General features: G+C 43.1%; 1 protein-coding gene across 7 annotated transcripts in view; it reads right to left on the bottom strand.

Moving 5' to 3' along the window:
• Positions 1–464: 464 nt before the first annotated feature.
• SPIN1 (spindlin 1) overlaps positions 465–27,413 on the bottom strand; it is a 115,703-nt gene continuing 88,754 nt past the window's right edge. For all 7 annotated transcript variants that reach the window (XM_030565930.1, XM_030565931.1, XM_030565932.1 and 4 more), the window contains 3 exons: positions 11,886–12,139; positions 10,457–10,690; positions 465–4,136 (listed from right to left, as the gene is read on the bottom strand). In XM_030565930.1, the coding sequence (XP_030421790.1) occupies positions 3,937–4,136; positions 10,457–10,690; positions 11,886–12,139 (688 nt within the window). In that variant the 3' untranslated portion in view covers positions 465–3,936. The remainder of the gene's footprint in view (positions 4,137–10,456; positions 10,691–11,885; positions 12,140–27,413) is intronic.

Here is a 27,413-nt window from a genome sequence, read left to right as displayed (position 1 = left end):
AATGTTGATTCAAAGCAGGCATGGAAGTAAGTGTCTACATATTGATAAAAGCTTCCGGAGTTCACAATTTCTGAGTCACTGCTTCTAAGAGTGCAAACTATAAATGTGCACTGAAAATACATTAATTTACAGGCTCTTCACATATGTGCAGAATTCCCTTACACAATTTTTTGTTGCATTTTGAGAAAGTACATTTAAGCACTATGCTTCACCTCAATCAGATTTCATCCACTTTAAATGCCATCTTATCAACATTCATACCTACTTGGCAAAAGAAGGAATAAAGATTTGTTTTAGCAAGCAAAGATGTTTCAAATGGCAAATTATTATACCAGCATAAATGGCTCAATGTTAAAATAATAAGTCCTTTTCTAGTTATAAAACTGAAGAAACTGCTTCTTCACAATTTTAGAACACACCACTACATTTTGCTCATGAGAACAAAATTTACAGTCATAAGTTGCACATAAAGGGTTTATTTTAAATGTTTTAAGGATAGAGTTACATCATAATTATAAAAATTACTTACAGAATTAAGTAACAGATTTAAAGTGTTTATACTTCTAAATGCAGAGAACAGGGAACTGTCTACATTGTTCAAAATAAAAAAAAATAGTGAAACCAAGCTCTAAAGATGAAGTCATTACCTAATTTTAAAATGTGAACACGAAGACCTTTGAACTATACACATACCAAGAACCATCCAAATTGCACTAATGATGTAAAATACAAAAAGCACAGCATTTTAAAGGAACCAGAAACTGTTTTAGCTATAATTCTCCTTCCCTGAATTGATTGTAATTGCTGCTATCCTCAAAGAAACTTTCAGTTTTAAAATGAATCAATTAAAAAAAAAAAAAAGACTTTTATGTATTACAATTTATGAAAGTTTAAAAGGGTTTTTCCCAATGTATTTAGGTCTTTATGTATTCTACTCCAACTTAATTTAGGGTTTGGCACTCAAAAGAAAAAAAGAAAAAAAAGTGGTGTTTTAGATTCAGCTGTGATTTTAATTTACTAGTGAACAGAATACGTGGTCCCTTCAAATGCTGTGACACATACAACTGGAAAATTACCCTCTGTTGGCACTATGCTCGCCTCACCAGTGCATTTAGTCCTACTAACAACCATTAAAACAGCACAATAAGCAAATTCACAAAAACTGAACACAAAATAAAAACAAAAACAAAAAACCTAAACATTTTAACATGCAACTTTAGTTTGTTACATTGAACATTCTACCTTCTAAGCATGCAAAAAAGGATGGTCTGCATTTAAGATTTTTTTTCTTTTTAAAATTTTACATGGCAGCCTGACATCATACACACACACACGCGCACACACAATATACAACAATACTACAGCAGGTAAATGAGAAAGGCCAATAACTTTTATACACAGATCCTGGCTTGTGCTGTGACAAGCCCCATGATAATTTTGGAAAGGAATGTTGAACCCCTAGAACAAGGAACCAACATTTAGTTACTAGGGTAACGCAAGCACTGCATGCAGATCTGAAACATGAGCCTAAAACAAAGCCCAAAGCAGAAGGGCAGGAAGTGGAATTAGTCTCAAGCCTCAAAAAAGGTGGTTTAAACTATTAAAAAAAAAAATCCCAACCCAAAAAACAAAAACCAACAAAGCAACAGACAAGAGGGGACACTTAAAAGGCCATAAAAATTTACAGATTATACTCCACTAATTGGTAGATTATGTGGTATATTAAAGTGGCTTGCAGAAAACCCACAAATGCAAGCCTTTAATGCTAAAAATGTTTCAGTAGACCTAAACTTCAAATATTTCAAAACAAACCTTGTTTTCCTTAGATGTATAGCCCAAAATTCACTGTACTAAGTTATGCGCATATCCTGTGTATAATCGATACACTCACTCATTCTTGTGCCACAAATATCAACTTGGGCTCATGGAGCCAGGCTCAGCTTTGAGATTTACATGCAGGACTCTTAAGAGTCAATAGAAAACACATAACAGATCTGCAGGATGAAAACACTGTGTTGCAAATCTGCTCACTTTGTTCAAAAACACAAGGAACATTTATGATTCAGGTACTTAGTACTTAAGGACTGCATTGAGAAGCTATTCACTGAAAGACAATAGCCTGCCTTTGGTTGCCCATGATGAAATACTGGACATAATGCAATAGTAGCAATGGACAAAGAATTAAGGTACTGTATTTATATGGTGAGTATGTGTTACCATTCAACAGCATAATGAGGCACAAGCCTTAAGGCTAAAATATGAAGTCAGGCAAAAATGGATAGAAAGGGGCTTAAACCACTGAATCTTCAATGTCAAGAACATCTATAATAGAGGTCATCTGGGCCTCGGATCTCTGATTAACAGCACCTTTTCCTAGCCTTCTGTGTAAGGTTGGGTATCTGGGTGTTCCTCCCCTCAACAGTGATAATTGGCTTCACATACTAGCCTTCTGTGAAGCAGTGCTTTCAAACTTGCAAAGCTCTGCCTTAATGTGACATGACAATTTTGTTGCTGAACTGACCATTTTTGCAATTCTGATTAATTTTTAAAACTGCCACACTTAAACTACCTTGGTTTACAACTATCTTGCAAGATTAAAACTGTGAAAGGATCTGCAGCTGTGGGCTGCTATTTACATCCACAATCTAATGCAGATGACCGAACCACTGAGGCTGCCTATAGCTTTTCATTAGTTAGTACACCATTGGCATGCAGAATTCTAGTGTTCATTGAATGAAATTCACGTTACAGCATACCTCAAAGCGAGTACAACGCACACCACAAAAGGCGACAACAGGTTTAAGCTGTAGATGATTTGTCCGGACGTTTTTTCGGGGGGGGGTGGGGGTGGGGGGAAATAAAAAAAAAAGGAACGCAGCAGAAAGCAACAAATGCTTCTCCTTCTCTAAAACAAGTCTTTAATGTAAGAGGACTGTTCTTTCATGAGGTTTCTGCCTTTACATGTAACAGATAAATTATTAGGCTTTTAAGTCCATACACAAACATCCAGATTGCTAATTTTGATATTAAATGAGAGACTACTGATTGCCAATGTGTAGTCTAAAGATCTTTCTGAAGTAACATATAATGTTATCACTGTTGTGGCACCGAGCACTTGAGTTTGTTAAGAAGTGTGTATAACAAAAATACAACATTTAGAATAGAAGGCAACCTTGTTTTGTGTAGTTTTACTGGTTCCCTCAACTTGTAAATGTGGGCTGCATTTTCTAATCAACAGTTTATATAGCTGATTAAACCTTTTATAGTTTAAAGCCTTTTCACTGAAAGGTGCAAGTCAAACACTTAATGTTGTACTGTCTTGTGTCTACGAAGATGCACAAATATTCCCATGTACTGCTAATTCTTAAAAAGCAACTTTGAAATAAGGTATAGAAACACAGTAGATTGATGTTACTTGGGTTAGGCACTCCTTAACACTGCACAAACCAACAATTTACATTTTTTGAAATCATCTCAGCCCCAACCCTGAAAACAAGGACTGCCAGTAGCCAAGAAATTAAATTTAATGTTACACAAGAAGGCAATATTGAAAATATCAAACTACACTTGCATGTGGCAGTTGAACAGGTGAGTGCGAGGTTGAAGAAAAAGTTAAAGGCTATGAAAAAATTTTTTAGATTAATGATTACAATATTAGATCAACTTTACACAGCTTGAATTTGCAGCTGTTTATTTTAACTCCCTCTCCCCAAAAATATAGCGACTTCCTTCAAGAAAAGGAGTTCCCTTACACAAAATGTGTCATGTTCACACAAATTTGTTTGTATTATTCAGAACAAAACAGTTTTGTTGGCAGAGATTGTGGGTTCGCAGGGACATTTAAGCTTTCATTAAACTGGAAAGCAGTCAAGTCTTTGTGTCTACAAATTTTACATTTAATAGTTCCACGAGTTTGGCAAAAGTTCACGATGATGTTTAAGATGTTTTCACCAAATCATAGACATAAATATGGAAATCATCATCGAACTTGATGAAATAGACAGAAGGTTTGGCTTCAACTTGATGAATGACCATGCCAGTCCTTTTAGAGCCATCTTCTTTGGCATATTCCACTTGTTTGCCTACCAGGCTGTCCACAACTTCACCTGGTTCCCGTTCTGCTGGAGGCGAATCATCTGTAACACAGAAAACATGATGTGTTTAGTTAGGAGTTTAAGGATTTTCAATCCACATAACAACTGCAAAGACACCTTCAGAATGTATACAAATATCAGGAGTCGTGAGAAGAGATGAATTACAATGTTTGAGAAGAACATTTTAAAAATTGTAGTCTATTCAGTCAAACAAAGTTCAACAGATCCACAAATTTACCATTACAGGAAAAAATGTACTTGGGTAACACTGCAACCAGAATTTTAAGAAACTGAAATCTTATTCTAGCCTCCTAGACATCCTGCATCCATTAGCTCCTATATAGTCATATGCACATAAAGCAAAGTAACAAATGAGGAAGTTCTTTGAGATGTGTGGTCCCTGTCTGTATTCCACTGTGGGTTATGCATTCAGACCATGTATCGGGAGCCAGAGAATTTGAAACAAGTATCTGGCTCACCTCTATAATTCTCTCTCTACCATGAATCAGATAAGATCTGAAGCAGTAGGTGAAAAGTGCATTACCGATAGGGACCACACATCTTAAAGACCCTCCAGTCACAGGTAAGTCACCTCCTTTTCTTATTTGAGTGATGGTCCCTATTGTAGTCCACTGTTGGTGACTGACAAATAGTACCTAAACATGAGGAGGGTGGGAGGATGTGGCTGATAGGGCTCAGCAGACTACCATTGCTGCACAGGAGGCATCAGAAGAACAATCCTGCACCAGGGAATAATCTCTTGCAAATGGTTGAACGGAATTCCACATAGCTGCTTTACAAGTGTCCAGGAGGGCTGCTACCTGCTGTTGCTTGGGCTCTGGTGGAATGAGCTCTTAGCCCCAGTGTGAAAGGGGAGGGGTTTGACAGCTGAAAGAGTAGAATGCGGCCAGATATCCATTTGGAGATTCTCTGGGTAGAGGTGGCCTGCCCTCTGACTGTTGTTGATACAGAGACAAATAGTCACAGGGCTTTCCTGATTGATTTTGTTCTATGCAGGTAGAAATCCCAGGCTCAAACATAAAGGGAGTGGAATCTGTGGAAGCGTGTGGTTTTGGGAAGAACACAGCTAAGTGAATGGATTGGTTAAGGTCAAATTCCAAAACTACTTTAGGGATAAATTTGGGGTATAGATGCAAGGAAACTTTATCCTTATGAAATACAATGTATGGAGGGTCAGCCATCATTACTCCAAATTTCCCAACATTTCTTGCTGACGTGATGGCTACATAAAAGGCGACATTCATGGAAAGGAAGGAGATGGAGTAAGCAGCCAAAGGCTCAAAGGGGAGTCTCGTTATCACTGAGAGAATGAGATTCAGGTTCCATTGGGGTGCAAGCTTCTGAGGAGGCAGGAAGGTTCTCACTAAGCCTTTCCAGAATCTATTAGTTAGTGGGTATGCGAAACCACAGTAGTCTTGAGAAGGTGAATGGTATGTACTGATTGCTGCCAAGTGGATTCATAAGGGGCTGATGCAAGGAGCCATGACTCCCTGCACATGACAACAGCAGCTGCCATAACTCTAGAAGAGGTATCCGTGGCACTGACTGCAGGTTGGGTGGTCCTGGCTACCAGTTTGCTTTCATTCATCAAAGCTAGGAAACAAGCTCTGTCAGTAAACTTCACAAACTTGCCATAGTTCAGGGAATTGTATTTAGCCAGCAATGCCTGGTAATTGGCTATTCGGCACTGAAAGCTGGATGATGAGAAGAACTTTCTTCCCAGTAAATCCACGTGTTTATCCTCTTTGTCAGCAGGAGCAGACCTGGCATGTTGCTGTCTGGTCCTTCCAGAGGTGGAATGGACCAACAATGAATTAGGAGCTATGAGAGACAACAAAAATTCTGCACCCTTAGCTGGCACATAACAATGCTTTTTTGCCCCTTTGAGGGTAGGAGCACAGGTAGCAGAGGTGGCCAAATTGTACTAGCGTGCTCCAGTATAGTTTTGTTAACAGAGAGGTGCAGCATGATTATGATTAAGAGTTTGCTCTGGATCTCATCAAGGGGAACATGAAGCTCTCCAGAGACTCTGCAGAGAAGGTCCGAGAACTTCCTTTTCCTAAAGTCATTGGCGGCGGCGGTGGCGGCAGGGGGGGAAGAAGAGAAAGAATGTATGTATGTGAGTATGGAGATGCAGAAGCCACCGCTTCATCTAGGGATGATGATGGCAGCCTTGCTGGTTCTGGTGGAACCAGCACATAGTATTCTTCCTCTTCCGTCAGATCCAGAGGTAGATCGGAGCAAATAGGTGCGAGAACTAAGAGTGCAGGGGATGATGCTGCACTCCCTGGCTTGAAATGGTTTCCGTCATATACAAGGTTACAGTTTGGCTCTCAGCACCTCCATTATACAAATTATTCCAGCACCCCTGATCGGAGCATTCCCTTAGAGAAGAGGCAAGGAGTGACTCCCTAGTAAATTGAATCGACTCTGCAGGGTGGTACTGGTCCCAAGGCCCCCAATATGGCCATCAGGAGAGGTCAGTAAGAGGTCACAGAAGCCCCTGTGGCCTCAGGTGCCAATAGCTCTAAGTCAGAAGAGGTGAGGATTGTTCTTGAGCTTGTGTGGGTCTTTTGGGTAGGGGAGGATAATAAGTATGGTAAGGGAAGAGCAGTTCATCAGATGGCTCCTAATCTTCCGAGGAGAAGGCTGATTCTGATTCCAGTGGTGGTACCATTGGTGCGTTGAGGGGAAAATGTATTCTGCATCAGGTGGGGGTGGGAATTGACAGGCACTACCCTGCAATGGGTTCTCTCAGAGGAGATGGTATCTCCTCGAAATTGAGAGCCCCGATAGAGGAGGGGATTCTGAACCCAGGAAAGAGAAAATATCCTGAGGGTGGAAATGGATTCGGACCTCTGTGGTATAAGGGGGACTCTGCTTGTCTGGACCATCAGAGCCAGCAAGGACGGTGGTATCCAGCAGTGATTGGGCTTTATCAGTACCTACTGTTTGGAAGCAGCTGGGAATGATGGTATAAACACGACACGGTCTGGAACCAATGGAGCCAAATGCTTATAAGCTTTCTTGTTGTGCCTCTGGGACTTAGTATGTCCTAAGTCCTCATGGACTGAGCTAGTAGGTTTGCTTACAGATGCATCTGACTTCTTTGAAGTGAATTTTCAGGAAGATAGTCTCATGCTTATGAAAGTGCTTTCTAGCTTCCTGAAAAGGCCTTGGCATAGGGTCTATGGTGGAGGGGGGGGGAGCGAGGGGAGTATCTCTCCCACATCAGACTTTGCAGCAGAAGGCGCACTCCTTGTGGAATCAGGCTGCAGTACAGGGAGGGTTCCCAGCCTGGGTCTGATTGGATACTGCACCTCACCACAATATGAGCTTCCTCAAGACAGTACAGATAAGAGCAGTATGATATGAGCTTCCTCAGGGCAGTACAGATAACGATAGTGGTCTTCACTGACTGAGAAGGATTGCAGGCAGGAAACACAGAGTTTGAAGCCCAGGGTCCTGGGCATAGTCCAGTACCCAAATGAGGTACAGGGGGTTACCCCACAGAGTAATCTAATGCTAGAATTGTTAAAAACTGCTTAAACTATAAACTATTAGGAGTGTTAAATATTCACAATGAGGTTATTTATTGTTAATAGGACAAAGTTGAAGCTGTGGATGCTAACACTGCAAGAAACTTGAGTGATTCTCTCAGGGCTTTATCCTAAAAACTTATCAAGTTTATTTAACTTAGCCTCCTTTGGTAGTCAGAGTGTGGCTCAAAAAACTGGTGTAGTTTCAGAATTCCTTCTGAATCAGACTTTGTTTGGAAAAAATTTAGTGTCAGGACAAAAATGTCACCTTTCCCTCATGGAACACAGTAAAGAAAGGTCAGCCTTAAAAGCCTACAGTTCAGTTACTCTTCTTGCAATTATCATAGAAAAGAAAAAGGTTGTCTTATGGACAGGCGGTAAAGCACCCTTCCAAATGTTTTAATAGAAGCTCCCTCAATTAAAGTGCTAAGTTTCAAGCCCACACAGACATCCTTGGAACACTGAATTTCTGTCCTCAAGAGCACAATTCAGGCCACTAGCTGAAAGGTTCCAAAACCTAAGGAAGATGGACTGTTCCTGGCAGAGTGTCTGGAGAGACAGTGACAAGTACGAGAGTCTCCAACATCAAGCCCAGAAGATCAGAGAATCAGAATTTGTTAACTCGATCTGTAACTAGGAAAAACATGTATGCCTTGTCCCCTCATCTATGAAACTTGGGGGAGGGGGGGCGAGGAGGAGAGGAGTGAGGGAAGGCAAGGGAAGACATAAAACAATGGCCGAAGTCCAATAAAAAGCCATTTGTCAGAGCTGGGATCCTTCCCTGTCCTTAAACAGAAAAAAGGACCAGGGACATTTTAAATTGCTTTTAGTAGAACACAGATTTATTGATTCATAAGCCCATTTCTGAAAAAGAGTTTGTACCACTGACTTATTTAGGAACAGCTACAATTACAGTCTCCATCATCTGTGATTCATGCTGGTGGCACACAAGTTTTTTTCCCCACTGCCAGAAAGAGAATCTGGGTTGGTCTGATAATCAGCATATCACTCCAAAGAGGCATTAGGTCACAACATAGGCTGTAACCATGAGCATTTCTTGGTTGTTCAGGTACAATGACACTGGTGTGATATTGTCTACTAATAACTGTACCACATAGTTAAGAATCCAGTGAATGGCTTCCAGCTCTAATATTTATGGAAAGCTTCACCCATCAAGGACTCCAACAACCAAACTAACAACCCATTATAAAGCCAAAGCATCTGTCACAATTCATTCACCTAGGAAGAAGGGTAAAGGGGTTTACTCTTGAACATTTTTTGTTGTTACTTTTTTTAAAAGGAGTTCTCCTGTTTGTTTTCTATATTTGCAATTCAATATTTTCTACCCTGGAAGACACTGAATACCTGGAGATCTACTATTAATATAACAGGACAAGCACAATATAACAGGACAAGAAACTCATTCATTGAAGGTGGGGGTATATGATTTTTATTCAGATTATTTACAATGCTGCTTTTTGTTTTTCTTCTGTCTCGTTTTTAAAGATTCAGCACTTCTTTCCTTCAGTTAATGGAAGAGAAATCTTCTAGTACCCATCTGATACTCCTTCCCCTCGCCAAATCCACAGAGCAGCCAAGGGGGGAAATTGGGGGGGGGGAATAAAAAAAAATCAAACTAATAGTTTTGCTGCTGATTGTTTTAGCAGAAACGCTGAGCTAATGTGCTTAATAATCATAGCTGGATATAGGGGTATATACGCTACAGTGAAGTGAGGGAAACAACCTCTTTCCCTCCAAAGTTTATCCAATGTAACCTCTATTCCTGGCCAAGAGGGAAACAAGACATACAGCCCCCCTTCTCTCTAGTACCAAAAGCTTCAACTGCCACCTGGATTAAAAAAAACAAAAAACAAAAACAAAACAAAAAAAACCAAGACACACAATCACCCCTCTATCTTCCTGGATTTAAAAAACCCATTTCTTAAAATCTCCAGCCTCCACTTGAATAACTCCTGTAACAAACATGGTCAATACGAAATCTGAAACACACAGAGCACAAAGACTCGGGGCAATGTAAAGTGAAATTTAATCAAAAAGGGAATAATATTAAGACATGGGTAATTTTTAATTAACTAACATTCAAGTCTTTAAACAGCTCTAAAAGAATTCTATTTTATTCTTTTTATCATACCAACTTGCAAACAAACTGGTTGTTCCTATCTACAGTTACAGGGCTGAAAATTAAATTTAGGGAAAAACCTTCAGTATGTGTGTATGTTCATTTCATTGTGTATCATAATGTTTGAATGGCACATGTGCACACACATCGTTTTCCCTTACCATCTTTGTTATAGGTCGACTGACTCAGAAACACACGTACCAAAAGTCTTTAAGAATTATCATCCAAAATTTCCACGTCCTGATGTGATCATTTAAGAAACACACACGACATTTATTTAGGGTACATGAATTCATCTAGTTTCACTTTAGCCCTTGTGATCTGTTATATTTAGTTAAAAGATAACACAAAGGAACAAAAAAAAGCCTAACTTCGCTTTCCCATCAAACTAATGCTATGATGAAACCAATATTTTTGAGGGAGAATACCTATACATATGGAAAAAGTGGATGGTGGTAGTACAGGCTAATACAATTACCATTTTATCCTTGTTTCAAATTACCACCATTTAAGAGTCATCCCTAATATAAAAAATATATGAACCTTCTGCAGTTCTTGCAGTTCATCAGCTCTTTCATTTCAGGAAACAAACAAACCCAATGTCTATGGAATGTGAGCTGTCATTTTGGTTTAGAGGAAAAAAAAGGTACTGGCGTACTTACTGGAATCAGGCATAATGCGGAGGTCACCTTCTTTATAGTCATCTAAGAGCTGATACATATACAAGACAGGATCCTTCTCATAAGTAATATAAAACCACGTGTTCATTATAGGAGCTCGAGCCAAGACCATCCCCCTCCACTCATCTTTTGAGCCATCCTCTGTTTCAAACATATGTTCCACAGCTTTGCCAATCATTGTGTCTGCCAGGTGGGCATCACTGATTCGAGATGAAGCTGAAATATGTACACAATATTGCATAAAATTCAGGACCACTCGGAAGCCTGCATACTACATCTTCCATAGAAACCATAAAAAGGGCTTTATTCAAATTATTTTCTTTACAAAATAATTATATGAATTAACTGGTGGAAATTTTTATTCTCTGGGTATATCCAGATTACAAAGATGCAGAATTCTAGCTATGGTTATTAAATAAGGGCTTGTCTACACTATCAGTTATTCTAGAATAGCTATTCCTGATTAAATTCCATGTGTGGACACACTTATTCAGGAAAAAGAGCATCCACACATGGAGCTAATCAAGAAATTAATCCACTTTAAACTCACACCCCTACTGTACTCCAGATTAATTTTTATGTGTAGACAAGCCCCAACTCACTGCACTCACACTACAGAAAAATATAATTAGAAACACTAAGGAAAACCAATTGTGGGTTACAGAGCAGATACCACAACATCTTTGTTTCTATTAAAAATAAACTTTTAGCAAATGGGGTGAGGGCTGATCATAAAATAGCCTCTACAGTTTTCTACTGTCACTGATTTTTTTTTTCTTGAAACACAGCTAACTCCTTGCAGCCAACAAAAAAAGCTGATCTACTTTGAGAGTCAGTGACACTTGGCGTGAATTCTGAACCTTAATAAGTGTTTCAGACATCCTACAGGTTTCAAAAATTCAGACTGAGCTATTGAAAACAAACTAATTCAATTATTTCATTTTTAAAGAAATTTCACTTTATTTTTATTACTTCTCAGAAAAGGCATAGGAGAAACACTTAATACAGGACCATAGAATATGGAATACAGCAAAGAAAATTCTCATGAAATTGAATTGTAAAATGTGAACTCTCACTCAGCATTAACAATTTAACATGTAACAGAAATATTAGTCTAAGCATTACATAAACTTTTGAGAGAGAAATCTTGGCTGTGAATAAGGCTGATCAATAGTATATCCTATATAAGTATGCCAATTAGATGACAATTTACAGTACTGAACTTCTATTGCTCAATGTAATATAAAAATAATTTTTTTAATTTGAGAGTAAAATTCCCTACTCACTCCAAAATAAGGAGAACATTTACTAATGAAAGTCCACAGACTTGATAAAATGCAATCCAGCAGCTCCATCCAGCATCCTGTCCAGAGCATGCAATATATATGTACGCACATCAAAACGCACTTACCAACTCTGTCTGGAAGGACTTCAAGAGCTGACACTCTTTCATCTTTGTGCAGTTCTAGTCCATAGACGCAATCAAATCCATCATACTTAATAAGGTAGAGAGAAGGATTTACAGGAACCTGATCAAGAACTGTCCCCTTCCATTGTGTTACAGGTCCATTCCCTTCTTTCCATCCATGCTGTATTCTGCACCCTACAATATTTCTTCGGGGCTGAGAAATGGGTTTGCTAGGTCCCACGTTGTTTCGATGCTTTCTGTATATAGATACAAACAGGATTAAGCTTGTGTGCAGAAAAATGTTGTTTATTCTATTTATAATCCAATGTAGTTCAACGTTTTATTTTAATATACAAGTATTCCTTATTTTTTTTATTTAATGTTGGACAAATTCTAATGCAACTTGTATTATAGTGCACCTCTTTTTGAATAGGCCAAATTACTGTACTAATTGCCTTTAAATTATTTAGGAAACATACTACTACAATAATGAAAAGAAAAACTATGGTCCTGTGATCAGTTGCTATGCTGCCAAATAATCTGAAACTAACTCAGCTGGTCAAATTTTTGCCATAACAGGTTTTCAGCAAAAATGCAGTTTTATCAAAATAATAACTGTTTTGTAGGCACTTATCAATTTTAACAAAAATTGACAGAAAAAGATCCAAAAGTTGCATTTCAATAGTGTTGGCTGAAATCTTTTAGTTTCTACTGTAATATTAAAATATTATATTCTACATTACACATCTGGGATGGTTTAGGTATACTTGGTCTGCCTCAGCATGGGAAGCAGATTTGGGTGCCCTTTCAAGGTCCCTTTCAGCCCTACATTTCCATGATCCTACATATAAAATATAATATAAAAAAGTTTAAACATTTCCTGAATCAAAACTATGCTGAACTGACATTTTTCTGAACTTTCAATTTGTAGGAAATTTTGAACTTTCAGATTTTTGCTCGGATTTGGAATGAAATTTTTTAAAATGTCGGAATTCCTTGCCAATTGAACCTCCTGAAAGCACAACTCACCTGTTTTAAAAGGTCAATATAGACATCAAAAGGAAAGTTTAATTAGAGACAAGCCTATATCTCTTATTAACAAGGCATCAGTATTTGTCAGATACTTAACTAATCTGAGGCCAATATGAAGGATGCCTCTCACACCCACAAGCAGGATAAGCAGCTGCCATTAGCATTTGTTGGTCAACAGCTGTTTTTGTAGTAGTGTGTTTATGTATTTCTCTGTTCTCCATGCCTATGCTGGAGTTCAAGTAACTTTTCAAACTATCAGTAAGTGCAGCATCGCCTGAGAAGTGCTCATCAAACATAGGCGTAGCATGCCAACAAGAAAAGCACTCTTTTGACGTTCCTTTTCAGTACAACGCCACTAGGGTCAGATGAAAGGAAGGAGCAGTATGGAAGATTCTCCTTAGAGTGAGCAGTGAGGACTAGCAATCCACTTCTGCTCCTCTCTCTCTTCAGTGGTTTATTCTTTCTTTATGGAACCTGCCACCAAAAACAAACAATTGCCAGCACAAACCACTTGCCAATGGTTAATATTGCCAAGTCTTCACCAGTTATGGTTGTGAGAGATCTTACTTTTGCTATCTGACAAAGTACCAAACTGTTTCTAGCAGTTTAAAAGTCTTATTTTTGTAATTCATTAAAACAAGTGACAATATATAGCATCTATGTAAGAACTATATGGTTACCAGTATATTGTAGCCGTTTTCAAGAGATAGAAAGATATGTATTAAATTATTTCATATATTTATTTTAGCTTGCAGTAATCTGCACCATTAACACACTATTCACGTGGCTATCAGATTAAGATAAATTTTGTTTTTTCTTATGATAAACTTTAGATAATTTTAGTAGTTTTACAATAAATACCGTTCGCTGCAACCTTGCCAACTTCATTTAACCTGGCACAAATATTTACACAACATTAATTGCTTTAATTATTAGAAACTGAATGTCACAAAAAGCAACCTACACCATTCTCAGAAAAAAGTAAGCAGCAGTGTAAAGCATTCTCAGAAGTAGCTAGCAGCCTCTCAGATCCGTTACCTACCCTGCAGTAACTGAAGCTCAAGCTGCATATTCCCTAAGGGTATTCTTGCCCCAGACACCGGAGACAGGAAGATTTTTCAGTTGCAAGGTCCATTGATCTGTGCCTGCACCCTACACCACCTTGTGCTCTGAATCAAGGGCGTTAAGGGGTGGCACAGTCTAACCACCTCTCCGGTTCCTAGCTCTACCCTGAATCAAGAGAGGATGTGAGAAGAGAGGAAGGAGGGTGGTGGGTTGTGCAATACCCATAGGGACCACACATCTCAGAGAACTCCAGTTACCGCAAGATAAGTAACCTTACTGTCTTCTTCGAGTGCTGTTCCCTATGGGTATTCACTGTAGTTGACTCACATGCAGCACTCTTTGGGGGAGGAGGGAACAAGCAAACATGCTGTGCCATAGATCGCAGGACAAAAGTAAGCATCTGATGGTGAAGCTTGAGCAAGGGCTTCATGTCCAATAAAAATGTGACTCAAGCCCCAAGGTGCCAGTCTAAAGATTTTTGAGGTGAATTCTTTGCAGGGAAAAGCACTGAGGTAGCTTGTGCTCTGGTTGGGTGAGCCCTGGTACTTAGCTTTTGTCCTTATTGAATTTCATCCTATTTACTTCAGACCATTTGTCCAGAACATTTTAAATTTTAATCCTATCCTCCAAAGTAGCTGCAAGACACCAGCTTGGTATCGTCCGTAAACTTTGTAAGTGTACTCTCTATGACACTGTCTAATCACTGATGATTGTAGAGTGTTTCCTGCTGTTAAGGATAGTTTGGCCCTCTTCAGAACACGATCTCTTTGTCTATCCAAAAACCATATTGCCAGATTGAGGGACCCTGGCTTGCAATGGTTGTTCTGGTCTCCATTCTGAGGCCATATGTTCAGGAATGGTTGTAAGCACATGCATGGGTAAGAGGTGAAGGGGGTCAGTCTGATATTTCAGCGTGCTCTTTGCTTTTGGCATGGTCTGTGCAGATACATGCTCCTGTGAGCTCTAGACACACCCCTATTTGGGTGTGGAATCTGACTAGATGGAAGAGTAGGGGAGAAGCAGTCGTTTTCTTAAAGAACTAATGAGGTTATTTATCCTGCTTCTTATGGGGACATTTACCCATACCCTCCTCATGTCTCTGTTTAGAGAGGTCCTCAGTTTTGATCAAGGATCCTGAGCTAGGGAGTGCCAGTGCCGGAGGGGCACTATTTGGTAGCTCCAGTCCATGTGTTGGGAAGCTCAACCTCCAGGATCAGACTGGGACCCCATGGAAAGCTCAATTAAATATTTGCAAAGCTAGAACTCACAAGACTGTTTAGTTCATGGGGGAAAGAATGGCAGATCTCACACTTAGAAGGAATGTGTAATTCCTTGAGATAGTACAGGCAGCTCTTGTGAGGATCACTAATGAGGAAGACCTGGAAGGCAGGCAATTCATGCCACTCCTTACACACTTGGTTGAGAGAATGAGGTGATGTAGAGTGCAGGCATGGACTGCTACTGAAAAATCTTCCATTCTGAGGTGGGTGGAGCACATGCTCACCCACAGTGAGTATCAACAGGGACCTGCATTCAGAACAAATAGTGCTTGGCAGAGATCCAAAACATGACAGATAGTAGTGAGATCTGGAAAAATTGTTCATAGAATGCTTCCATCATTCCACAAGGTTGCTGAGGTAGGAAATGTACTATTCCATCAGATATAATTAGAACTATACATTCACTGGGAACTGCAATTCCTCTACAATTTCTCTCAACTCCAGCCTTGCATTCTTCATGAAGAAATTCTTAGTGGGCAGTTCAACAGTATTTTCTTTATTTTCAGATTTCACTTCTGTCACAATTATATGCAGTCTCTAGCAGTATTTTCTAGAAAGGCTTTGAGTGGCCACCCTGGCATCACAGGTTACTATAACACATATATAACTGAAACCTTTTCCCAATTAAATACAGCAGAAACATGAAGTTCAGTATTTTTTTATAAGCATCTTTTGTTAAGTACATTTTCAAAACAAGTGTGTTTAAGAGATATAACAGGTCTTTGGTAATTTCTCTTGTTAGCTTTTCTTACTAAATATATCCACTACAATGTCAGCAAAAGAAGGTTACTTACCTTTGTAACTGGTGTTCTTCGAGATGTGTTGCTCATATCCATTCCAGGTAGGTGTGTGCGCCGCGCGTGCACGTTTGCCGGAAACTTTTTACCCTAGCAACTCCAGTGGGCCGGCAGGTCGCCACCTAGAGTGGCGCCACTATGGCACTTGATATATAACCCTGCCAGGCCCGAGCGCTCCTCAGTTCCTTCTTGCCGGCTACTCCGACAGTGGGGAAGGAGGGCGGGTGTGGAATGGATATGAGCAACACATCTCGAAGAACAACAGTTACAAAGGTGAGTAACCGTCTTTTCTTCTTCGAGTGATTGCTCATATCCATTCCAGGTAGGTGAACCCCAAGCCTTACCTAGGCAGTGGGGTCGGCGTGAGAAGTCGCGACATGGAGCACTGCAGATCCAAAGGCCGCATCATCTCTGGACTGCTGGACCAGGGCGTAATGGGAAGCGAATGTGTGGACCGATGACCAAGTCGCCGCCCTACAAATGTCTTGGATTGGCATGCGGGCAAGGAAAGCCAGCAATGACGCCTGTGCCCTGGTAGAGAGTGCAGTCACATGGCCCACAGGAACGTGGGCCAGGTCATAACAGGTCCTGATACAGGAGGTAACCCAGGAAGATATCCTCTGCGAGGAAATCGGTAGTCCCTTGACCCGGTCCGCTACCGCCACGAATAGCTGGGGTGACTTGTGGAACGGTTTGGTCCTGTCCACATAAAACGCTAGCGCCCGACGGACATCTAGCGAGTGGAGTTGTTGCTCCCTGTGGGACGAATGGGGCTTTGGGAAAAAGACGGGAAGGAAGATCTCCTGGTTAATGTGAAAAGCTGAGACCACCTTGGGTAGAAAGGCAGGGTGTGGTCTCAGCTGCACCTTGTCTTTATGGAAGACCGTATAAGGGGATCTACTGTGAGGGCCCGTAGTTCTGACACCCATCTAGCTGAGGTGATGGCCACTAGGAAGGCGGTCTTCCATGAGAGGCAGAGCAGGGAGCAAGTCGCTAACGGCTCAAACGGAGGGCCCATGAGCCGAGTTAGGACCAGGCTGAGATCCCATGAAGGGGCAGGAGGGCGGATCTGTGGATAGAGACGTTCCAGCCCCTTCAGGAATCTCGCCACCATAGGGTGGGAGAAGACTGAATGGCCGTCCCCTCCGGGATGAAACGTGGAGATAGCCCCTAGGTGAACACGAAGGGACGATAACGCCAGACCCTGGGCCTTGAGGGACCAGATGTAGTCCAGAATAGTGGTGATGGGAACCTCCTTAGGGAGAAGACCTTTCTCCGAACACCAACAGGTGAAACGCTTCCACTTAGCCACGTAAGTGGCCCTGGTGGAAGGCTTCCTACTGCCCAGGAGAACCTCCCGAACCGGGGTAGAGCAGCATAACTCGGAGCCGGTCAACCAAGCAGGAGCCATGCCGTAAGGTGCAGAGACCAAAGATCCGGGTGACAGAGCCTGTCGTGGTCCTGGGTGATCAGGTCCAGATGAAGGGGCAGGGCAACTGGGTTGGCTACTGAGAGGTCCAGCAACATGGGGTACCAATGTTGCCTGGCCCACGCTGGAGCTATCAGAATCACGCGAGCTCTGTCCCTGCGTACCTTGAGGAGGACCCTGTGTACCAGCGGAAAGGGAGGGAACGCGTAAAACAGATAGGTCGCCCATGGGATAAGGAAGGCATCCGCTATTGACCCGGGCTCCCGACTCTGAAAGGAGCAGAAAGTTCGACATTTCCTGTTCTCCCTGGACGCAAAGAGGTCCATCCGGGGATGACCCCACCTCTGGAAGAGTGAGAGGGCGACGTCCGGACGGAGGGACCACTCGTGTGAGCAGAAGGACCTGCTCAGTCGATCCGCTAGAGTGTTTCGTACTCCTGGGAGATAGGAGGCGGAAAGGTGAATGGCATGGGCTATACAAAATTACCAGAGTCGCATAGCCTCGTGACACAGGGGAGAGGACCTGGTGCCGCCCTGCTTGTTGATGTAGAACATGGTCGTCGTGTTGTCGGTGAACACCGCAACACAACGACCTAGAAAGTGATGGATGAACGCTTGACAAGCAAGACGGACCGCTCTCAACTCCTGTATGTTGATGTGGAGGTCCAGCTCCTGAGGGGTCCACAGGCCCTGAGTCCTCCGAGAGCCGCTGTGCGCCCCCCAGCCCAGATCTGAGGTGTCCGTCGTCAGGGATGCCGAGGGTTGGGGCAGATGGAACGGGAGCCCTGCACAGACTACGGACTGATCCAGCCACCACCGAAGGGAGTCCAGTACCCCTGGGAGGACGGTGACAACTGTGTCCAACGAATGTCTTGCCGGCCGGTACTGCGAGATGAGACAAGATTGAAGAGGCCTCATGCGGAGTCAGGCATACGCTGTCACAAACGTACAGACCGCCATATGTCCCAGGAGGGCCAGACATGTTCTTACAGAGGTCAGCGGGGCCGCCTGCAAGCGCAGAATGATGGCCGATAGCGACTGGAACCTGGGCAAGGGTAGCAAGGCCCTGGCCAGGGTAGAGTCCAGAACGGCCCCGATGAACTCTATCCTCTGCATGGGGAGCAGAGTAGACTTGTCCACGTTGATTACGAGGCCTAGGGCAGCAAAAAGGCTGCTGATCCTGTGAACGTGGTCGCGGACCTGCAGCTCCGATGTGCCCCGGACCAGCCAGTCGTCGAGGTAGGGGAACACGTGAATGCGGCCGCGTCGAAGATATGCGACAACAACTGCCATGCATTTCGTGAACACCCTTGGGGCTGTAGAGTGGCCAAACGGGAGGACCGCAAATTGATAATGTTGGCAGTCGACCACCAAGCAAAGGAAACGCCTGTGCTGTGGAAATATGGCGATATGGAAGTAGCCGTCCTGCATGTCGAGGGCGGCGTACCAGTCTCCAGGATCCAGCGATGGGATGATGGTCCCAAGGGATACCATGCGGAACGTCAACTTCACCATATACTTGTTGAGTTCTCGCAGGTCGAGGATAGGCCTGAGGCCCCCTTTGGACTTGGGGATTAAAAAGTAGCGGAAATAAAACCCCTTGCCCTTCTTGCTCTCTGGAACCTCCTCTATGGCTCCCTTGTCGAGGAGCGTCTATACCTCCTGATGGAGGACTTGCTCGTGAGAGGGGTCCCTGAAGAGGGACGAGGGTGGAGGACGATGAAAACTGCAGGCGGTAACCGGCCTGTACAGTGCGCAAGACCCAACGGTCTCATGTTATTTGGGTCCACGCCTGGAGGAAAAACGAAAGACGGTTGGAAAACTGCGGGGAAGGATCTGAAGGGGAAACTGGTACTACGCTCTTGGGCGCACCTTCAAAATGAAGGCTTGGGTCCGGGTGGGGCCTTAGCGGAACCGTGGTTTTGCCCCGCTTGACCACCCGACTGCCTGCGCCTACTGTTCCTGCCGCGGCGCCTATTAAGGTCCTGCCGCGGGCGGAACTGTAAATACGGCCGACGCTGCTGCTGCTGGTTCTGCTGTCGGAAGGGCCTGCACTGCGTTGCAGGCGTATGCAACCCCAAGGACCGTATGATGACCGAATTGTCTTTAAGGTCCTTTAGTCTGGGGTCTGTCTTATCGGAAAACAGGCCCTGCCCTTCGAAGGGGAGGTCCTGGATGGTATGCTGGAGCTCTGGCGGAAGGCCAGAGACCTGGAGCCAGGAAATGCGGCGCATTGTAAGCCCTGAGGCAAGGGTCCGAGAGGCCGAATCTGCAGCATCTAAAGAGGCTTACAGCGAGGTCCTTGCGACCTTTTTGCCCTCGTCAAGAATGGTGGCAAATTCTTGACGTGCATCCTGCGGTAACAGCTCTTTAAATTTGCCCGCCGCTACCCAGGAATTAAAAGAGTAGCGGCTAAGGAGGGCCTGCTGGTTCGAGACCCTGAGCTGTAGTGCCCCCGCTGAATGGACCTTACGGCCCAGGAGGTCCATCCGCCTTGCCTCCTTAGATTTGGGCGCCGGGGCCTCTTGACCATGGCGCTCCGTATCGTTCACCGACTGGACCACAAGAAAGCAGAGTGTCGGGTGAACTTGCAAGTATTCATAGCCCTTGGAGGGGGCCATGTACTTTCTTTCCACGCCTCGAGCGGTTGGAGGGATGGAGGCCGGTGACTGCCAGATAGTGGTGGCGTTGGCCTGAATAGTCTTGATGAAGGGTAGGGCCACTCTGGTGGGAGCATCGGCGGAGAGGATGCTCACCACCGGGTCCTCGATCTCAAAGACCTCCTCAGCTTGTATGTCCAGGTTTTGCGCCACGCGCCTGAGGAGGTCCTGATGCGCCCTAAGATCTAAAGGGGGATGGCTGGAGGTCGAGGTACCTGCCACCACCTCATCAGGGGAAGACGACGAGGAGACCCCTGGCAGCAGAGCGTCCACGGGGGGTTCTGTGTGGGGCTGCACCTCCGGCTCTGGAGGGAGCTCTGGGTCCTGGTGGCTGGACTTGTCCTCGGCTTCCGGGGAGGGAGGTGGGCGAGACACTGTTGCCTCTGGTGGCCTGCGTCCCGCCGCAGGGCGGGGAGTAATATGTTGTGGACCCTGGGCTTGGCGGTACGCCCAGGGGGTCCAAAACCCCCACTGCTGAGGCCCTCGGTCTTGAGGCGGAGGGTCCTGAAACAGGGCCACGTGTCTGTCCTGCCCCAGCGTATAGGCGCTCTCCGCCTGAGAGGACACGGATGGTTTCCTTGAAGGCCATGGGGGCGCCGAGCCAGGTTGATAGACCTCTCTATACGCCGATGCCGACGACCTCCTCGGTGCCGAGGATCGGTACCGTGAGTCGCACCAGTGCCAGGATCGGGACCGTGATCGGTGTGGTAGTCGGTGCCGGGATCCTGATTGGGATCTGCCTCGAGGTCGGTGCCGAGAGCGGGACCGTGATCTGCGTCCAGCGCGGTGCCAGGATGGCACTGGGGACCGGGACCTGCCACCGACGCGGTGCCGGGAGGTCGACCAGGACCGGGACCTACCACCAGCTCGGTGCCGGGAGGTCGACCGAGGAGCTGAATGCTGAGGCGAACGGCTCCTAGAGTCTCGGTGCCGGTAGTAAGAGGAGCCAGACTGGGACCGTGAAGATGCTGACTGGCGCCGCGAGTGCGACCGGTACCGCCAAGGAGAACGGTGCCGGGACTGCGAGCGGCGCCAAGAGCGCGAGCGTTCATGTCTCCGGGGCAATCGGTGCCTGGACTCCGGAGACGGCGCTCTCAGCATTGGCTTGCCTCTGGAGGTTACCTGCCCCAGGGGTACCGTGGTTTGAGGCTGCGATGGCTCAGTGAGCGCTATCAAGTCCCATGCCGAGGTGAAGGTCTCCGGCGTAGATGGGACTAACAGCTCGACTCCTGATCTCAAGGGGGAGCTAGGACGGGCCGGACTCGACGGACCTTCCGGGCCTGGAGTCGACAGCAGCTCTGCAGGCGGTGCCGCGGCCAAGGTAGGTGCCGGGCGTTCCACTTGAGCCTGCCTAGATGGTGTTGCAGACGTCGAGGGTCTGGGATCAAGTCCCGCTGCCGGGGATGGCCGGTGCCGGGGAGTCTTGCCGGTGCCGGCATGGTCCGGTGCTGGAGTAGAGGTGGCCGGTTGTGCTGCCGGTACCGGAGTCAGTGCCGCTTCCATTAGGAGAGCGCAGTCTTTGATCCCTCTCCTTCTTTGTGAGAGGCTTAAAGGCCTTGCAGATACGACACTTCTCAGTGATATGCGATTCCCCCAGGCACTTGAGGCACGCGTCGTGGGGATCGCTAGTCGGCATCGGCTTCTTGCATGCCAAGCACTGCTTGAAGCCAGGCGAACCAGGCATGAGCCCGGTCCCAGGCGCCGGGAAGGGCAACGGCCCACCCCACGAATAAGTTCTACAACTATATACAATAAACAACTAACTAATATACTACTTCAAACTATCTATAAAACTATTTACAACTACAACTACTAACAGTGTACAAGGGAGAGCTAGGGACGTGAAGGACAACAAGCCGCACTCCACAGTTCCAGCAACGGACACGGCGGTAAGAAGGAACTGAGGAGCGGGCGGGCCGGCAGGGGTATATATCAAGTGCCATAGTGGCGCCACTCTAGGGGGCGACCTGCCGGCCCACTGGAGTTGCTAGGGTAAAAAGTTTCCGGCAAACGTGCACGCTCGGTGCACACACCTACCTGGAATGGATATGAGCAATCACTTGAAGAAGAATATTTCATTAGGAAGGGATCAGTGATGCGAAATTTTTTCCTGCACAATGAAAATCTGATTTTGTGTGCAGTAAGTTTACTTCAACACAGAGTCCCATGCTAAGATATCTTTTGATTAACTGTTTGGTTAATAAGCGTAATTCTTTCTGAATAGTAACTGAAAAAAATCTATTAGGACAAATGTTCAAAGAGATACTACCAAGTTTAAATAATTTTAAACGAGTTTTTGAACATGTTACCAATACCTTAGAATTAAATTTGAACTTTTAAAAATACCTATTCCCCCGCCCAACACATCATTTATGCTGTTTATGCTTTACATTTCACTCATTTTAGACTTAGTGAACCACTAAGGGATAGCTCAGTGGTTTCAGCATTGGCCTGCTAAACCCAGGGTTGTGAGTTTAATCTTTGAGAGGGCGACTTAGGATCTGGGGCAAAATCAGTACTTGGTCCTGCCAGTGAACGCAGCGGGCTGGACTTGATGACCCTTCGGGGTCCCTTCTATGAGATAGGTATCTCTCAATATATTATTATTAATTCTGTTTATAGTCCATTTCACTTTCTGGTTATAATGCATATAATTCTTCAATATTGGGACTGCAAATAATTAAGGAGGATACTTAAATAAAAACCACTTGTCGTTTTCAGTGAAATAAAGTTCCACAATCATTTTAACTTAAATTTTGGGCCTGAACTACCTTTCAAATAACTAACAAGCTTCTAGTTCATAGCTACTTTTAAACACATTACTGCCTAAAGAAAGCATCACGAACGCAAACTTACAAAAGTAAAAGTGAACCAGTATCTCTTCCAAAAGATCCTGAATTTATGAATAACTATTTCCAAAGTGTTTTACAGTCTAAGAGACACCAAAACGGTTTTTTATTATACTAAGATATACAATTTCAAATTCAGGTCTTACATGAGGAAAATATTAAAGTCAATGAACGGCTGTAGTAACTTAATTCTAGTTTAGTGCTACTTTTTTTTAAAAAATGAATGGTTTTACAGCACAATTGAAGTTATTTGGGTGCTCTAACTGTGCTTTTCCAACCTTAACATATTTGGATTTTTAAAACTTAATCTTAACTCTCTATTTCCTGGTCTTGTTTCTGGGGTAATTATAAAATCCTTGTAATATATTTTACCATAAGTTAGTGATATGTATTTTTAACCTTAACTCCATTTTAGCAGTTTGTCTCGGAATAGAGCCAAGAAATCTTAGTTCCTCCAACATGCTGCTATCTATCAAATAATCATGTAACTTGCTGGCAAAGTGTATCATGACCATCTCAGACGAAAAAGCAGCTATCTTTAGTAGAAGCATGCCATCCTGCTGAAACAGTAGCCTTCTTTATTCAGGGCACGGATAGCTTCAATCCCATTGGAAAACTTTCAGTCTCATTGTAAATTATGGAAAACTATGGCCATTATGAGTGAAGACATTCCCTCCCTCCACCTTCTCCATTATATTCACAAATCATTAATAACTGTACTTACTTGGAACCTAGCTTGAAATGGGCTACCTATTTCGAAGGTGCAAAAAGTAATAAAAATGAGCCATTTATTATCAAAAGCAATCTGAAAAAAATGAGATTTCTTAAAGGTTCAATTTTAAACTAAATTTTTACTCTAAGTACTCAGTTTAGTTGAAAACCCCTGTAAGTTAAATCTTTATCCACTAGTTATCTGCTACAAATCTGTGGATGATGCTCTGTATTCTTTGTATATAATAAAGATGTTTACTCTTTCTTCAGTCCAAAACAAGTCCAACTTTAACAAAGGCACTACCATCCCTCATAAGTATTGCAGAGAATAGACTGTCCTCTTATTTAGATATCTTCCTTGAAATATGACAGAGCCGGTACTTTGAGTTACCAAAGTGAAAGGTGAAAAGCACCACTATGATTGCACTACTGCAACTGCTATACTTGCATTTCTTGTCTCCAGCTGTTCTATAATGACGCAGAGGAACCTGTTGCAAGACACAATAATGGTGTAAATACCTGTGCCCTGTAGCAAAAAGTTCTGTGCAACACCAGTTGAGTTACAGGCATTCCAGAGGCTTACAACACTGGTTGCAATGCCTAATGCTGTAATGTAGTAAGTTGTCAGGCAGCCAAGTCCCAAACAATTAAGGGCTTTATAGAAGGCACTATATTAGTACAACCTGGCAGGTGACAAAAAAGGTAATTGGGGTGGTTTGCCCTGGAGTGGAAAGGTCAAGTCCTGTCTAAGCACAGATAAAGTGCACTTTTGGCTACTGCTGCTATGATCACCTCACCACAGCCTAAGACCTAATAAGATTCCTAGATTTTGCAGCTTTCTAAAAAAAGTCAGAAAGAGGTTCCTCAGTCTAGGGATTTGTCCACATAAACCTTGCTAATCCCTTCTTGATGTTTCCCCCAGCCAATCATCTCCATCCTGTGAGGCTTAAGCAGCCATTAACTGACATCATCCAGTCCCTAGTCTTAGTGAGGCACCAGCAAAGTAAAAGGGGTAGAGATGTGGTATCTACATGTGTTCCATTTTTGAGTGCATATGCCTGATGTGCTGGAGAACAGAGCGCTTTAGTCAGCAGTGTCTGCTCATTGCATCTGCTCCCTTGATTACCTTAAGCCCTTCCCCCTCAAGTAGGGTTGCCTATTTTAGTTGGACATATTCTTGGAGGTTTCATCACATGACATAATCTTTAATTACAGATTAATCTTTAATTTCTGGAGACTCCAGAGCAATCCTGGAGGGCTGGCAACCCTATCCTCAATGCTATACAGTTAGGTGGGGTGGTGGAGTGACCAACTGATTCTCAGTTCCTGCATCACGATCAAGAGCAGACTATTAGACTTGTTAGTATCATGGAAAGTAGGGTGGGCTGTGAACACATGGAAATACCACTATGAGTTTACTTAGACTGCAATGCAACGCTCCCAAACTGGGCATCTGAACTAAGTAGTAATGGCTAGTGAAAGTATTACTCCAAGCAGCAGCCCTACAGAAAATCAGCTACGGGTATTTCCTTGAGATGCTGCAGAAGTGACCTGTGGTCTGGTAGAATACAACCTAATACGACCTGGAAGTTCTAAATTGGCCACCTCATAACATACCTTTATGAAGTGTGGCACCCATTTAGATATTCTCCGAGTTGAGGCTGCCTGACTCTTGGATTTCCCAGCAATAAATATAGATAGCATAGGGAGCTGCCTGAATGGTTTTGTTCTAGTCAAATAAAATGACTCAGATATTAAGTCTTTTATATGTTACAAAACTTTTATATGTTAACCAAATTCCCTTTAATGCTGAGAAACTATAAATGTAGTGCCCTCTACCTATTAAAATGTCTCTGACCTTCAGTTGAACCTTAGTTGATAAAGGAAATATATATTCAATAATGGAGTGTGTAATTTTACCTTATCTTACTAATATAGCCCATATGCCCAGGAAGGAACCCTTGGAAACTAATAAGGATCTCTATTATTATAGAAGTGTGTTATAATAAACCAGCCTGATTAATTGATATGGGGTTCTTATAATCCAATTATGTTCTGTGATAAGTTATTTGTTATCACAGATGTTTTCTGTGATTTATCAAATGACCCACTGAAAGATGTTTTTAACTCACTAGGCTTGTTTCAACAGGTATTCTTAATAATAATCAGAATAGAAATCCCTTTAGTTTATCAATCATGTAAGCTGAGATATCAAAAGAAATTCCATAAGTAATTAGGTAAATTGAGATATCAAAAACAAAACACATGGTTTTGGGGAAAGTAACTTTTCCCTCCCTGCAAAGAAATGTCTTCGTTTCACATATTATAAAGGTAAGTTTGGGGTGTTAGTTTGGGAGTGAACAAACTGCCAACATTCTGTCAGTTACAAAAGAGAAACAAGCTGCTGTCTTCACCATTTGCAGGAGGTGGTAAAGCATATTTTCTTTTTTGTATGCTGTATACTGCTGTATTCATCTTTGACCAATGACCTCTGATTAAATAATTCCAATTCAGCTGGTTATTTGACACCTCAAATCATTAATAAAAAGTCAAACACGCAAAGCTCAAAGGACATCAAGAGTATGCAATGCAGCCTCACAACTGAATTAATGAGGCTTTGGGAAAAACAGGCAAGTGAATGGACTGATTTAAATTAAAATCAGAGATAAATTTCTTCCTAAAATAAGGGCATAGCCAGGGTGTAACTTTCAACGTTAAAAATGCAGTGATAGCTTGCAATTCTCAGACCCTGGGTGTTGTCTTATTGAAGGAAAAACTCTAAAAAGACCTTTCACAAACTTTAACAAATATGAGAAACAAATTGGATGGTCTTGAATTGGGGGAGGATGTGCTGAGATAGCCACCAAACAAACAAACAATGAGCTTAGCAACAACCCAGAGGTTTATAAGAATAATAGATACTGAAGGATATGACAGATTGAAGTCTCATATGGAGAAACATTACGCTGGTAAGCCCAGGATGAAAAATGCTTGAAGTTTGGAGTATAATTTGTCTTCATGGATTGCTTTCTGCCCTGAATCCATATGTTGTGTATATTACCAGAACAAGTCTTCTCCAAGTCTGTTAACCAGACAGTTTCCATACCATGAGGTGTAGTGATAACAAATCTGGATAAATGTTTTCCCTGTTATGAGCAACTAAGTCTAGAAGAAGTGGTAAGAGATATTGGCAATACCGAGAATTTCTGATTTCTGTGAAACAGTCTTGCATGGGCCAATCCAGAACTATTAGGATGACTGTGGCCTTCTCCTGTTTGAATTCCTTAGCATATATGCGATCAGAGGAATTGGGAGATAAGTGAATAATAGGCCTTGAATCCAAGGGATTATGAAGAAATCTCTTTGAGAACCCAGACTCTCATCCCTCCCTGGAATAAAATACTTTGCATTTCTTTTTCTGTTCAGTGGCAAACAGATCTGATTGAAAATGGACTTGATGACTAAATTCTTTATGAACCATTCATGATTCTGAGAACAATGCCTACTTGGATGCTCCCTTTGCCAGCATATTATGTAGGTCTGGAAGATGCATTGCAGTTAGTCTTATGTCGTGTCAGATACACCAGTTCCACAGAAGGACTGCTTCCCTGCACAAGAGCATTGGTTTGGCTCCTCACTGTTTTATGTAAACATCATGGTGGTACTGTCAATTCTTACCTGTACACTCATCTTTGATATGAGGTAGAAA

This window comes from Gopherus evgoodei, chromosome 6 (assembly GCF_007399415.2).
Source record: "Gopherus evgoodei ecotype Sinaloan lineage chromosome 6, rGopEvg1_v1.p, whole genome shotgun sequence".
Taxonomy (NCBI): Eukaryota; Metazoa; Chordata; order Testudines; family Testudinidae; genus Gopherus; species Gopherus evgoodei.
This window is presented reverse-complemented; position numbering and strand designations above follow the sequence as displayed.